Source organism: Fundulus heteroclitus, chromosome 15, assembly GCF_011125445.2.
Source record: "Fundulus heteroclitus isolate FHET01 chromosome 15, MU-UCD_Fhet_4.1, whole genome shotgun sequence".
Classification (NCBI taxonomy): domain Eukaryota; kingdom Metazoa; phylum Chordata; class Actinopteri; order Cyprinodontiformes; family Fundulidae; genus Fundulus; species Fundulus heteroclitus.
In genome coordinates this window covers 10279527-10294084 of record NC_046375.1, presented here as the reverse complement: position 1 = coordinate 10294084, position 14558 = coordinate 10279527, and the positions used below count along the sequence as shown (strand labels likewise).

Sequence of the window (14558 nt, the reverse complement as noted above, 5' to 3'; positions counted from 1 at the left end):
ATTCTTCTCCGCTGTCAACTTTTTATCTCCGTGTCCGCTCACACAAACGGGGTTCCCACTCTGAGCCAATTGGCTGAATCAGGCTTAATAACAACCTGACAAACTCGCCCTCCCTCGCGCACAAAAGGGAGGTGTCATTTCATCAACCTTTGCTGACCCCGCCAACCGGTAAATAGTCTCTCCGAAAAGCAGGAAAAAAAAAAAAAAAAACTTGTCACAATTGCCGCCACATCATTAGAATCTCAGTTCAGCTTTTCTCCTGCCATCTTCCGACCCCCCCCCCCCCCCCCCCCCTTCCCACCCCCCCCTTCACACACTCGCTCTCTTTGTGAAGCGCATCTACCTACAGTACATTTGGCTGACGGAGGTATAAATAAGAGAAGGGGGAAAGAAAAAGGAGGAATGGAAACACAATCAGAGATGATGATTCCATTGGTTATTTATAATCAGATGAGGCTGAAGCCTCGCGGGTCATTACTTGATTATCCATCTTAAGGGGATTGTCAAGATCCCACTCCTTCAAGATTTCCTCCGCCTACACATTGTGGTCTTTCACCACCTCCCCCCCCCCCACCGAACACCACCGCCACCTTTCATCACGCTCCTCTGACAGTCAGATCTCACTTTGAGTCTACTTCGCAACTTACAGTCTGTCTGTTTGACTCCCAAATCCGACTGTGCTCTGACAAAACACGGACCCGGACGCGCCGGGCTCGTTTATGCTCTTTCAGAACCACGAGTCGATCAATCACAAGAACAAAACATTTGTAAATCTGGTTAGTAATTTAGTGTTTTGACAAAACAAGTTACAGCTTACAGGCTAAGTCACCGATTTTTGACGCTATTACCCACGTGTTGCCATTTCATCCACACCTAATTGCGTTTCATAGCTGAAAATGAGGCGCAATTATTAATAAATAGCTAATTATTGTGACTAATTACGAATCACACCATTTGTTGATGTCACTGTAATTACAAAGTTACAGCATTACAATGTAGATATTATGGTAATTAGCTCCATGCAACCCTCAGAAGCATTGTATCTAAGAAACACAGATGATCATAATAACAAACAGCATTTTTATAACATGAATTGACTTTCTCACCATACCTTCAATAAACTACAAAGTCACAATTGGTCTAAAGCAGAAGGTTTCACAATACCTTGCACAAAAGGGCAGACTTTGCATGTGTTGGGGAAGTCTTTGCTTGGTTCAGCACTGGTTCTCTAACGAGAAGTCTTTTCAATGCAAAAGTCGGGGTCGTTACCAGAAGTTTTAGTCTGATTTTGTTAGTAGATACAAGATGCCTGTGACAATTTGTAAATTGAGCATTTTTGAAGGGAACTCAGTTGCTTTTGTCAGTCACGTCAACAGAAAATACCAAATTCTGCTTTGGGTTCTGATTAGACAGGATTCTTTTTTCCGCTCCAGGATTCCTGAAACATATCAAAGATTTTATTGAGCTAAATAGTCCCCCCCCCCCCTTAAAAAAAACAAAAAAAACCCAGCAACAAAAAAACCCCCATCATAAAACGAGGATTATTATGTATTTGGATGACAGCTTGCCAAAAAATACTCAAATAGCAGATTGCTGCAAAGTCAGCAACTCTATTGAACCAGCTGGGCTTCCGAAGAAACTTGGCAGTAAATTATCCGCTTTATTTGACTGTAGTGGAACAAAATTAGAACGTACCTAGAGTGTCTATAATTGGACCATCACCTTTTTAATTTTTTTTGTTTGCCGTGGTAATTCTCACAAAGCAGCTTCAGCAAACTGTTTTCTTTCTTGTCAACTGTTGACACATCCACATGATCTTTGTGAGAGAAACAGCATTTAGCAAGAACAACATTTAGCTAATCCGGCTAGCTTTCCCGCTTTCGCTTCGAATGAATCCGATTCAGGCGTGATGACATTCTCGGACCCGAGGTCGGGAAAGAAAAAAATTGAAGGCAACAAATGAACACTTCCACATGTACGTCTGCGAGGTCAGTATGACTTGCACGTTCGTTTATTTTGGGACTTCGAGTTTAAACAACCTAGCGACCGTTGAGTTGACGGACGTCCCGGCCGGCGGTGGGAAGAGTAGTGCCACCGAGGCACCAGACATGAGAAGCAGACTCTTAAGAAAGTCATCCAAACACATGTACTCCGATCAAGTCATTGTGAGAGCTGTCCGCCGCTCTAACAGGACAGCCGCTTAGCATAAAAACAGAGTGGCTTCTCCCTTTCTTTTATTGGCTCTGCTTCCCTGCGCGACATATCTCTCTCTCAATCCTTCAATCCTCAAAAAGTTGCTTTTGAGTTTTTTCAAAGAACGCGGTGCCATTGAGCGGCAACAAAAGCCAAGGATAGCTGACTATTGGGCCCCGATGAGGTCCACTCCCTCATTACCCGGCAGCAGAAAACATTTGATGCTTTTTCTTTTTTTTTTTTTTTTTTTTTTTGTTTGGCCTGGAGAATTGACCAGGCCTCAAAGAAATGCAGGGTGGGAAGGCTGAAAAAGAGATGAAGGGGGTGGCGGGGTGGTGTGGTGGCAAGAGAGAGAGAGAGAGATGAGGGGGGGAAAGGTTGTAGTCCATTCAGCCATGTGTGTCTTACAGCCTTCTGTGGAGGGGGACAGAAGAAAAGTGGGAGGGGGCAGGGACAGAGGGGTCGAGAGACAGAGAGACGGGGGGAGAAAAGAGAGAAAGCTTAAAACACTGCCTTTATGCTGGCAAGTTCTGTACGACTCTTCTGACATCAAAGTGCTTTCACTAACTGGGGAGCTGCTGTGTGTGTGTGTGAGTGTAAGTGTGTGTGTGAGTGGGCAAGCTGGGGGTGTAGCTGGTGATTTTATTCATTCCTCAGCAGTCTGGGAGGGGGTACGTGACAATGTGAACACCCTAATTACACCTAATGATCTGTTCCCTTAAAGTGTGACTGCCTTCGGCCGGCGACGGATTGTTCAGCCGGGCCGTTCTCACAACCTCCCCTTGCCTCGGTTGCTCCTCTTGAGGAAGCGGCCTTTGAGTTTCAGGCCTCGTGTTTTGTGATCCGGGACCCCGCTGGACTCCGGCGCTCTCAACCCCTCTTGAGTTCTGTTGGCCCTAAAAGCGAACCGAACCAAAACGCCAAGATGGGTTGTGGTTCCTGCACCTGGCCAACAGAGGCTCGACCTGCGTGACAGCAGCCAACACGAACCTAACAAATAGGGTTTTATGATTTATGAATGTTCTGGTCTGTACGTTATAAGCAGGCGTTCAGAGATCAGGTTGTTCATATTTGTCAGATTGACTTGTTTTATCACAGCATGCAATAAATCTGTCTTACATCATCATCATGTATCCTTTGTATTTTTATTTTTTAATTTCTGTTCTTGAAGGTAGGGTTAAGCCCAGACGTCTTCATGCTCCTGGGAGATTTAGATTTAAAGTAATCTTTAAATTTAACCTAAAAGTTTCTTCTGATTGGAAGTAATATGACCGTTTTGGAGTGGCTCAGCCGCAGTCCAAATTTCAATCTGATAATCTGTGGAATGGGCTAAAGATTATGGTGATGGGAGGGGAGGCCTTTATAACCTCAGAGAAATGGAGCTCGTTGCAAAACCATCGTCAAGAATAACAGTGGAAACCTGCAAAAAGCTGGTCAGCAATTACCAAATTTCAAAGTGTGAAAATAATGTTGTAAAAATTATCTCTCTTGGAGACTATCTCACTCTCTTTTTGCATTTGTCATTCCCTGTCAGACCAAAAGTATTGCTTGAAATAAAATAATTTTAAATCTAAATCTGCCAGAAACATGAATAATTTTGGCCTTGACTGTAGGTAAAAACCTTTTACATAAATCCACGTTTCATTGCAGTAGCATTAAGTTCTCTAGGCAATAAAGCCCGGTCCTTGTCAAATGTTTTCACTGTTCAAGTTGTTTTAAAACTTTAAAATCATTGCTCTGACTGTAGATGCAGGCAGGTTTAGGTGAGAATCTTTTTAAATAGATAAACTCCTACGACTTATTAAAATAAAGACACATCTGTGTTATTTAAATGTTAAAATTCCCCTGTCTTGTCATTTTTAGAGTAGCTTATAGAAATAGGCCTTTGTGTGACAATTGTAATAGTAGTCATGGATTAATAATTAGAGGTTCCCCAAAAGTGTGACTAAATAACAAAAAAACCAAAAAAAATCTAATATAAAAAGGCTTCATTAGAGTTAATTTTGCAGGATTTTCTTATGGGGTTCCACTAAATGTGTCACCAGGGATTTTGATACAGCAAATCTGTCAGTTTGAAATTCTGCTACTGTAGTCAAAGATGCATTTATTTTATGTTTTTCCATGCATCTATAGGTATATCAGCAACTGCGGAGAGGTTCTCAGTTATATTATCATATGACAATTGAAAAAAAAAATTCTACACTAATTATCTAACAACCAAATACTCTTGTAATCCAGATTCAATAAATCTCAGCACCTCAGCACCTGTTTGAAAACATCCCGGTTTACCAATTCTCTAAAAGCCTAAAAACAGCCTGAGGCCTTCTATCAGAGCTCAACAGACAGTCGATCAGTTTGACTTTGCTGAATTTTCTCACGTCAGTATTTAAAACACATTTCCCCTCCGAGGTCGACTTGCTGGTGTGCTCCATATTATTGTCGCGCTGGATCACCGTTCTACCAACACCATGCTTTATTGCTGGCAATATGCTGGTTTTCTAAAACTGTGTTATATCTATAAAATTCTACACCAGATGCAGCAGCTTTGAGTTACTTTTATGTTTTTAACCATGCAATCGTCCCCTGGATGCCGCTGCCTTTAACTGAGGCAAAGTGTGGCCAGGAGAGCTTTAGACGTTATATTCTGGCTCCTCTGGGACGACCTGGAAGGGTAGTAGATTCCCTGAAGGAGTAATTTTGGTTTACCACTGTTCAATAATTTCTCCAAATAGGGATAATGACCATTGGGAAATGCTTTCTAGCCCTTTCTAGCGTGTAAGATGACATGACTTTTTAAATTAAGGCATGAAGATATTTTAGCCTACTTCAGCTTGATGGTCAGGTTCTGTTGAAGTGATTTTTTGATTCTACAGGTCAGGCACCCATCAGGCCTGGGAGTGACTAGTAAAACTGAACATAGTAAATGTATATAACCACAGATAATTCAAGATTTCACAAAGGGTGCAAATATTTTCTTACACAAACCCTTTTGTATATTTCCTTAAGATATGAAATCATTTAATGTCTTTACTGCATTGTGACTTAATCATCACCCCCTTAGTGATCGGAGCAGACGCTTATAAACAAAAACAAACAATTACAGAAAAAAAATAAGTCATTTCTTGACGTGTTGCCTAAAAACAAATAAAAACTTGTAAAACAGTAAGCCAATGCTTTGGTTGTATGGGTTTTAGTCAAAAACAACAATGTGGAAATATTCAAAAGAACTTCTAGGCCAAATGAGACAACATTTAGCTGAGCATACACACACAGAAGCATTAGACTCTGGACCCCGAAAAACAAAGATGCCTCTCATAAAATGTCACCCCGACAGATACATAAAAGATGTGCCTGCAGAAAGACGTTGCTTTTCCTACGCTTGCAGAACTAATCAAAAGTGCACAACTTGTCATGCACTTTGAAAAACACAGCCGTCTGACATGGGCGCCGCCTTGAGCTACGATGACCCACTGTATCCATAACGGCACGGGGTTTTAATAACCGAAAAGATCATGCGCTTGATCACCTCTGACACACAAAAGACAAACCAGACTGTCATAACTTGATAAATGAAAAATTAACTGCAATCCGAGATTTCAGTGCTCATGAGTTCAAATGGAAGGAAAATCAATTCGTCTCTTACTGATTGATCCGATTTTAAAGAATAAACGCATAAAAGTAATGAGCTTTGCCCTGGGGGCAGACTCTAATACCCAACCTTAAATGTTCTGCGAAACAATGGCTTTCATCAAATATCGAACTTGGTTTTATTTTAACTTGCAGGCTTTTCTGCTCTTTCTCACCAAGGTCTTCGTGGGAGGACAACATCGCTCCCATTCTTCAATTAGTCGTTCTCTGTCATTCCGGTTTTGTTTATTTTTATATATATATATATATATTTTTTTTCCCCCCAATCATCAGCAACTGCACAGGACGTTGCAATTATTAACAATGCCACACACAAATAATGGAGAAGGAGAGCGGATCAAAAGAAGGGTTAACGAGAGCAGGAAACCCACAGATACTCCAAGTTAGCTCAGGGTTGTCGTCATGTTTTTCCCTCTCCCTTCGGCAGCTTTGTGCACGGCTGTAATCGAACAAGCAGAGGGGAGAATAAAGTCACTATTCTGCTACCAAAATGCAGGGACCTGACCTTGGGTGAGTAAAGCTTGCGAGCGGAACGGGATGGTGATGGAATAAAGAGAGAGGATAGGAGGGTGGAGAGACTGGATGGGCGATGAAAAGTGAAGTGGAGAGGGAGGACGGCACATGAGAGAGAGGGAAAAAAAAAAAAGGGTGTCTTAGTTACAATACTGCCAGTGTCCATTAAAGAAGAGCCCCCAAACCCTGTATTTTACATTAACCTGAGCTTTGCCATGGCTGCAAAGAAAAAAGGAACGCCTGAATAGATTTTCTAATGGCGCTGACAAGGGGACTTGAAACTGTCAACACACATCCGTAAAAACCGACCAAGGATGTTTAGAACAGACAAAACTTCATCCTATCCATGTTTGACAGGTAAAACTACTTTAACTGTGCTTGGTTTAATGTTTTTTTTTTTTTTTTGTCGCTTTAGGATGAGGCAACTGGATGCTTGCGGAGGAAAAGAGGGGGTCCCACCTAATCAGAAGTCAATTGTTAAATAAAGACGTCAACTCAGGCAGAAGGAGATGCTGGATTAACCTTTACCACCGCGGCTCAGGTGATCAGGATCAGAGGTCAGAGGCTATTTTTTTTTTTTCACGTCTTAATGCCCACATTCTCTCTTCCACTCGTTATAGAAATGACGCTGCAGCCCGAACACCCAGCCGTGATCCGCAGACTTCTGCTCCCTGCCAGCATTAATTCAATCCATTAAGGGTCAGCTAGTTAGCAACGTCACCTTGCAAAAGCACGCTTTTACTTTGCAGAGCAGGCCGCCAGAAAACGAAAAGAAGAAAAAAGAGACCCCCCCAAAAACCAGATGATTTGACAAAGGGGGAACATGGTGCCCAGAAAGAAAGGAGGTAGTCTGGGGCAGGGAGGGACAACAGGCATTCAGGACCTTGATGAGGGTGGATTAGAGAGGGCAAGGGTGCCGCTGGGCGGGGAGCAGGGTAACTCTGAGACTTCCCATGTTGAAAGCTTACATTTGTGTATTTTAAGTTAAAGCTTTATCAAGCAATTTGAAGCAGCTGATTAACCCGACAAATGCTGATAGGTGAATCATCTGTGCTTAGCCGCTCACTTTGAGCTTCATGTTATTGCAACTTGCACGCTGTAAGATAGAAATCCAGCTAAATATAAATATAAATCTGTTCTTTTTTATGTACTAGACCTCAGGCTTAATAGCAAGTACACTTTTCCAGCATTATTTGTCTCCAAATTAATTGGGACCACAGGGGAAGTTTTGCTAAAAGTCTTGACATAAATCCATCTATTAGTGGAGTAGAAACATCTAACATTTGAATTTAGAGAAATAAGCAGGAGTAGAAGTAATTAAGAGTAAAAAATATTCAACAAAATCACTGCCATCACAGCGACTAAAAATGCCTGTAAATGAAGCCTTTCTGTAAGTTATATTTGAATTCAAGTTGATCAGAGAATCAATGAATTCCTAATTAGTAACTCATAACTTCCCATTTCTCTGCAAACATGTCACATAAAAGGCCTATTCCTCTTAGCCACTCTTCAAAACTGGAAACTGAAAACTGCTTTTAATAAGTTATCACAGAAAATGGTTAGAAAAAAAACAAAAAAAAACTGTTTTGGATAAAATTTCCAGTGCCGGTTTCAATGAAATTAATGTAATTGGGATGTACAGTGGACATATTTGGACAGCATATTTAAATTTTGCCTTATAGAAACACCGCAAAATTCCCCTCATGAACAGTATATTCCCTGCAACCTGTCCTCTCTACCTTCTTCTTCATTATTTTAGATGCTTTGCCTATCACCAAAGAGGCCGACGGTAGAGGTGCACACTTCCAGACCCATCCAGGAGCTCTGGACGATGTGGAGAAATTGTACAAAGTTTTTAACCCTAACCAGAACAAGGCCGTCTTCTCACACAGCAGAATGTGCAAACAGACCTGATGTGCAAACAGAAGCAAGCGTCTCAATATTGATTTATTTTCCGCTGCAAGAAGTTATATATAAAGATACCGGTATTTCCAGTATCTGTAGGTGATTTACAGGGTTGAGGCACAAGTGCAGAATAGTCTACAAGGAGAGCACTCCATGATGTCTTTCCCCAAGTCATAATGGGAGTTGTTTCTCCTTTAATAGATAAATAAAATAATGTTATCATTATGCTATTTTAAAATGCTTCAAGCAATGTTAGTATATAGAAGTTAATGACTACTGTGCTGAAAATCATGTGTATGAATGTTTATGTTCATGGTTTGGCAAAGGTTTAGTTGTGGGGTTAGGGGAAAAATATGTTTAAGAAATTGTTTTCAATAGGGAAGCCCATTTCCTAATTTAAGATGCAAAACTGCTTAATTTCAAGAAATAACTTTTTATATTTGGAGGTACTGCTGTATTTTCAGGGACAACTTCAGTCAACTTTGATTAGAGGTGTTCGGGAAGTTTTAACTAATAACTATCTTCCTGTTTCTTTGGGGTGGGAATATGTCAGAGGCCAATTTCTCTTTGGCACTCTTGGTAAATTCACAATTCATTAAATAACCACAATAATATAGCTACTTACCTAAATGTTACTACATGCAGAGCTGTAATTGAAAATCTTTGAAAGCTTAGAAGGCTGGATTAAGTTTATTTTTCCACCAGACATGGAGAACAGGTGGGTAAGGGAGGTAAAAAGTCTCACCTTTGGAGAAAGAAAATGGTATTTTGGGTTCACAGAGTCCCAATAACAACTGCTTTTTTAAAGGCACAGACATAAGCATAGAAATATTTAACGAAGTTACCAAAAGCCTTAAACTACTTCTTTACATTTGTCTTCCAAGTAGGCAAACTTTCTTAATAATTATTATTCAGTGACTCAATATTTTTCTAAGTTTTTTTTTTTTTTTTTACCTTGACTCCTTATTTTAGTCAATTCTAGAGAAATACTCAAATCTTTTCAGAGAAACAAGCCATTTTACTCTGACCTACTGAAGAATCAAATTCTCCATTCAAAGGATAAACCCATGTGGTTTCATTACAACGCTAACACCTTAGAGAAGAACCCATTTTAAATAGGATATTTGGACCCTTCTGTTCAATAGGCAGCCTGCCAGGGACACCATTTGTTCCAATTCCTTTAGCCAAATGTATTACAAAGCAGACATGAGTAAATAGTTTACCATGAAAAAGGTGATTCCCTGAGAGCTTTAAGCCAGAAACTTGGCATAAGCGACAAAAAGACCTTTCTTCATTTTTGTCCTTGTTCAATTTAGGGATCTCATCTTTAGTAATTTTTCTATGGATAGGCCAAAATGTAAGTCCAAAGAAGAACTTTAACTGATATTGAGAAATCCTGAAGAATTACTGATCCAGACCGTCTTAAAAGATTACAAGAAAATCTCTCTCCTTGGATTCAAAGAGTAAATAATTGGGGTAAGCTTAATAACTTTAATAATAGCTTAATTGCATTTTAGGACAACAGGTGTGAAATTTAAAGTGGACTAAACGAAGAGTTTATCTGCTGCTTCAAATGCTGACCTTAATCTAAGTAATAGCTTACGGAAATGAACTGAACAATGATGTACAAAATATGATAAAAAAAATCATAAAATTAGTCAGCAAGAGAATATTGTATGTTGAATTAATGTATTGAATTTTTTCTAAACAATGGGACATACCAATGTAGGATGTTAAAGAGTTATGGTTCTGTAACTCTATTGGGTCTGCTTGAACATTCCTGAAACAACATTTTAAAGGCTTAAAATAAAAATAAGAGAAAAAATTGTTCTTTCATTAGTGTGAGCAGCATATGATATGTGAAAATTAAAACATCAAACACAAATAAAAAGGAGCAAGATGACTCGACTTTCATCCAATCTATGGTCAAAACAGGCTCAAAACTGCAGTGCCTTGCAAAAGTATTAATTTAGGAGGACATACAGTAGCAAACCTGGAAGGACGGGCAAAATACATCCAGTCTGACTGAGCTTGAGCTATTTTACCAACAAAATCAAGCAAAAGCTAATAGAAAAACATGTTGTTGTACTTCTAGCAAAGTGTTTCTAAAATTTACAGACTCAGGAAGAATCTGGTGCCTATCTCTAGTGGCCATCGGACGAGAGGTGGGGTACACTGTAGTCAGGTCGCCAGGCCAAAAACTCATGAACGCACACTCACAACTAAGGGCAATTTACAGAGACCAATTAACCTGACAGTCATGTTTTTAGACTGTAGCTGGAACCCGGAGAACCTGGAGAGAACACATGCATGTACAGGGAGAACATGCAGAAAGAGCCCAGGTGGTTTTAGAACCCAGGAACTTCTTGCTGCAAGGCAACAGTGCAACCAACACTGGTGAAACATTTAGACAAAAAAATAATAAAATAAAAATGTTCTTCCATGATAAATTTATCTGCTATATAGTGTTGGTCAATCATGAAAACTAACAAATGTCAATGACATGTGTCTCATTTGTGACATTTGTGTCATGACTAACATGACAAAATGTAAAAAAAGATGACGGGTACGGACAGTTTCACGAGGCATTGTAACAAAATTATTCCATGACTCATGACTTCCATGACTGAATTATTCTCAACTCCAACTTTTTTCAAAGCCAAAAACGTGCCTTATAGTTATTTACATGTTTTAATCAATCTCAGAAGATGAATGTTGATTCTCTTGTGTCCGAACGAGAATACCCCGTGAAATCAGGTGTTGATAGGAATCTGATTGTGAGTTAGATCAGCCCTGTTGCATTTACTTTATGAACGCACCATACCTAAACCCCAACATGTCCTGCTCACCTCAAAGGTCTTTATATTGAAACCCATTACTGACTCAGGAAAGCTCAAACTTTACTTTCAAAATCAATACGGTGTTAAATCAGTGGAAGCCCAGAGACAAAAAAAATCTTTCAATGGAAACTATTTATTTCAAGGTGTTGAGTTATGACTGTGGTTCATTAAGGCTGTGAGAGCGACACACAGAGGGAGAGAGAGAGAGAGAGAGATACTTTCAGCAGATAATAGGAAGGCTGAACAGATTCTAGCAAGGTTGCATTCAGCTAATGTCATTAAAAAACAAGCTGGATGTTTTGAACAACAATATTTTTAGGTTTTAAACAACAGTAAACATTGCTTTTTCATTTACAGGATCTACTCTCACGCAGTGTGACATCCCCTTGTAAGTTAACTGCTAACCATTTCTCCCCTTGAACATCAATTAATCTTTTGCTAATGACTATTTGGAGACTTTTAACTTCTTTAGGAATGTTTGTCTGACACATTTACCGTTTTGTAAAATGCCTGCTGTCTGTTTTTCATTAGAACATTTAAATCTTATCAGATGCTAAAGACTGTGTGCACACTTTTAGCTTCTCAGAGGTGTTGTTGGTGCATTCAAAAACCCAAACAGTGTGTCTTGTTTTGTGTTTCTGTATCATGTCTGATGTCGGTGCCTCACCAAATATTTCATTATGGTTACATAATGACAATAAAGACTCTTGATTCTCTGTTGCTTAAATAAATAAATAAAAACTACTGCTCAGAGAGGCTACAATAAAAATATCTTGAATGTTCCTAACTTTATTTATTTCTTTATTTCAGAATCAGCTAAAAGGGACAGGGCAATGCTTTACAAAAATTGTAAACTGACTGGCACGTCGCTATTCTGAATAGTAACCATTTTAACGTCCACTCTTCTCTGGTAATGACACTTTAGACTAAATACCAATAAAAACCGTAAGAATGCTGCCCTCCTCTGTTGCGAAATGCATGACAACGAATTATTATGCAATTATTTATGATCATGATCACTCCAAACACATCAATGATCATTTCATATGCAGGCAGGATAATGATGCGACCTGCTTAAATTGCAAAGTAGATTTTTTTTTTTTTCCTCTCATAGAAACGGCTAGCTGTCGCTTCACTCTCCCTTTCTGTCCTCTCTCTTATCCCCTACTTTTGAAATGCAAGGAGTGTGTGAGTCAGTCACTCAGCTCGTTCACCCATTCACATTACCTGTCCCATCTCTCTCTCCCTCTCCTCCTCCTGCTCTTTGTGAGCGTTTCAGTGTGCCCTGGCATGATCAAAGACAGCTTTGTGACGCCGTGCGAGGCATCCAGGAAGCAGAGAACATCAAACCCCAACTCGCAGAAGGACAGGCTCAGCGGCAACAGAGGCGCATGTGTAATGTACGTGTAGCTGTGTGTGATAAACAAAACGAATAAATTAAAAAGACGAGAGAGAGAGAGAGAGAGAGAGGTGACTTTGTCTCTACCTTTAGCACGTCGATGAAAGGTAGGAAGGTGTCCCTCTGAAGTCCGTTTTTGTACAGATCTGAAAGAGGAGGGAAGGGCTTGCATGAGAGCTGCTGTTTAGCCTCCTAATAATGTCATTCCCGCAACACAGATTGGCAGATAAATTGGCTATTGATGAACTGAAGGATGGGTGGGGAGGCGCGACAAAAGGGATGGAGGGGACCGGGGGTGGGGAGGGGGGGAGAAAAATGGATTTCTGCACCGGCAGCGGCAGCAACATAAAATTCATTACATTCCCAAACAATGGTGGCGAGAGAAAGGACTGTCGCCTTTTCAGCGCGGACAATGTCCACAGCGGCTGGCTGAATAGAGGTTTCAATTAGCTCGGCTGGAACAAATTAGATCTGAAGTAGCATCCCGGACAGACAGATAAAACAGATAGGGATGCGCACAACAAACAGGCACAAAGACGCACAGAGTGAGGCGCACACAGCGAGGCTTAATAAATACAAACAAACCCTGATGTTGGGCTACAGCCTAACATCACATAATAAATAAACCTCACTTTGTAACTCCTGCACTGATGAATCGATGCCGTGAATGAGACGTGACTATTAGGGTTAAAAGAATAGAGATCAATATTTTGGGCATCAATTAATTTTTTTTTGTTGACAAAGTTGTTTGGGGGAAAAAAAAATCAAAGATCAATACAACTCTTCTGTCCGTGTAGAAAATATGACTTCTGCTGTATTGATTAATAAAAAAAAAAAAGGTATAATGTGTTAATTAGTGAGTTTTTAAGAGCCTTGTTGTTGGTATTGATTTTCTGACGCCACTCAGCAAGAAAGCTAATGCGCTCTCTTAATAAAACATCAAACCCTTCAACATGTAAGATTTAAAAAGCGAGCTGGAGCATGCAAAGAGTCATCAGGTTCTATAGACTGTATCTTTAATCTAATCTTAACATCTTTTAATAAAATTGTACATGTTATCATTTTTACTGCATTTCTTTTTCATTGTGTTCAGGATTCTAGCTCATGATGGACGCATTCTCATTTAAAAAAAACATGAAATACGTAAAGAGGAAGAGAAGCGAAAGAATAAAAAGTGACCACGTCGCAGACCAGAACAGAGCCGAAAGTTGCTGCAGAGTGATGGCACAACGTTTCAGTTAATATTTTACTAATGGTGCAACTGCACCACAGTGATGTAGCTATTAGAACCTCATTGCTAAAACACCGCCTGTCACACCACTCAAGCTCTAGCTGCCCACATGCAGGCGGTTTCCCCACCTAAAAGTCACTTCAAACTAATGCTGGAGGTTCGACAGGAAGTTATATACTCAGATGGCAGCTGCTGTCAAACGTTCTCTCCTTCATTTGGCTCAGACACAGAGAAACATTTATTCTGCTACGTTGAGTAGTTGTTGATAAATATGTAGGCGGAAAGCGGGTATTGATTGAAAGGTGATCTGCAGACGTCATTAGATGTTTTGTACTGACAGAGGACCAATAAAAAGCTTACAAACAACACTCGAGGTCACCTCTGTGTTCTGGCTGTTGACTCCCTTCTCAAGCAATCAGCTGTAGCTGTTGTATGAATTATTACTTTGTTATGGTTTAGGTTTTAGGTGGTTCTTTCCTCGAATCCAAGATTAATCTATTTAAATGGATCAAAAAAAATTTTCCAAAAAAAAAAAAAAAAAAAAAAAAAAATGGGGGGGATCTTGACTTCTTCAAGCTGACATTTTTTTTTACTATATGGATGATCGTGCACATCATATCTTTAAAAAGCCTCTAAAAAGTGACTTCATATCAATCTGGTATAGTTCTGTAAGAAAGGTGAGTTTCCCTTTTTTAAATCCAAAACTATAGAGAGTGACAGGCATCAAGACGATGTCATTACAGACACACTTCCACACAGGGAAGTGCTTCATGTTTCAAACACTCAAGAGGCTCTTTTTTTTTTTGCTAGTTTTTTTTTTTTCCCAGAG

At 39.8% G+C, this 14558-nt stretch overlaps 1 protein-coding gene across 1 annotated transcript in view; it reads right to left on the bottom strand.

Moving 5' to 3' along the window:
- The window catches only part of afg1lb (AFG1 like ATPase b), a 57326-nt gene that overhangs the window by 16709 nt on the left and 26059 nt on the right, over positions 1-14558 (bottom strand). The window contains exon 7 of the mRNA XM_012867231.3: positions 12586-12644. Within this exon, the coding sequence (XP_012722685.2) occupies positions 12586-12644 (59 nt within the window). The remainder of the gene's footprint in view (positions 1-12585; positions 12645-14558) is intronic.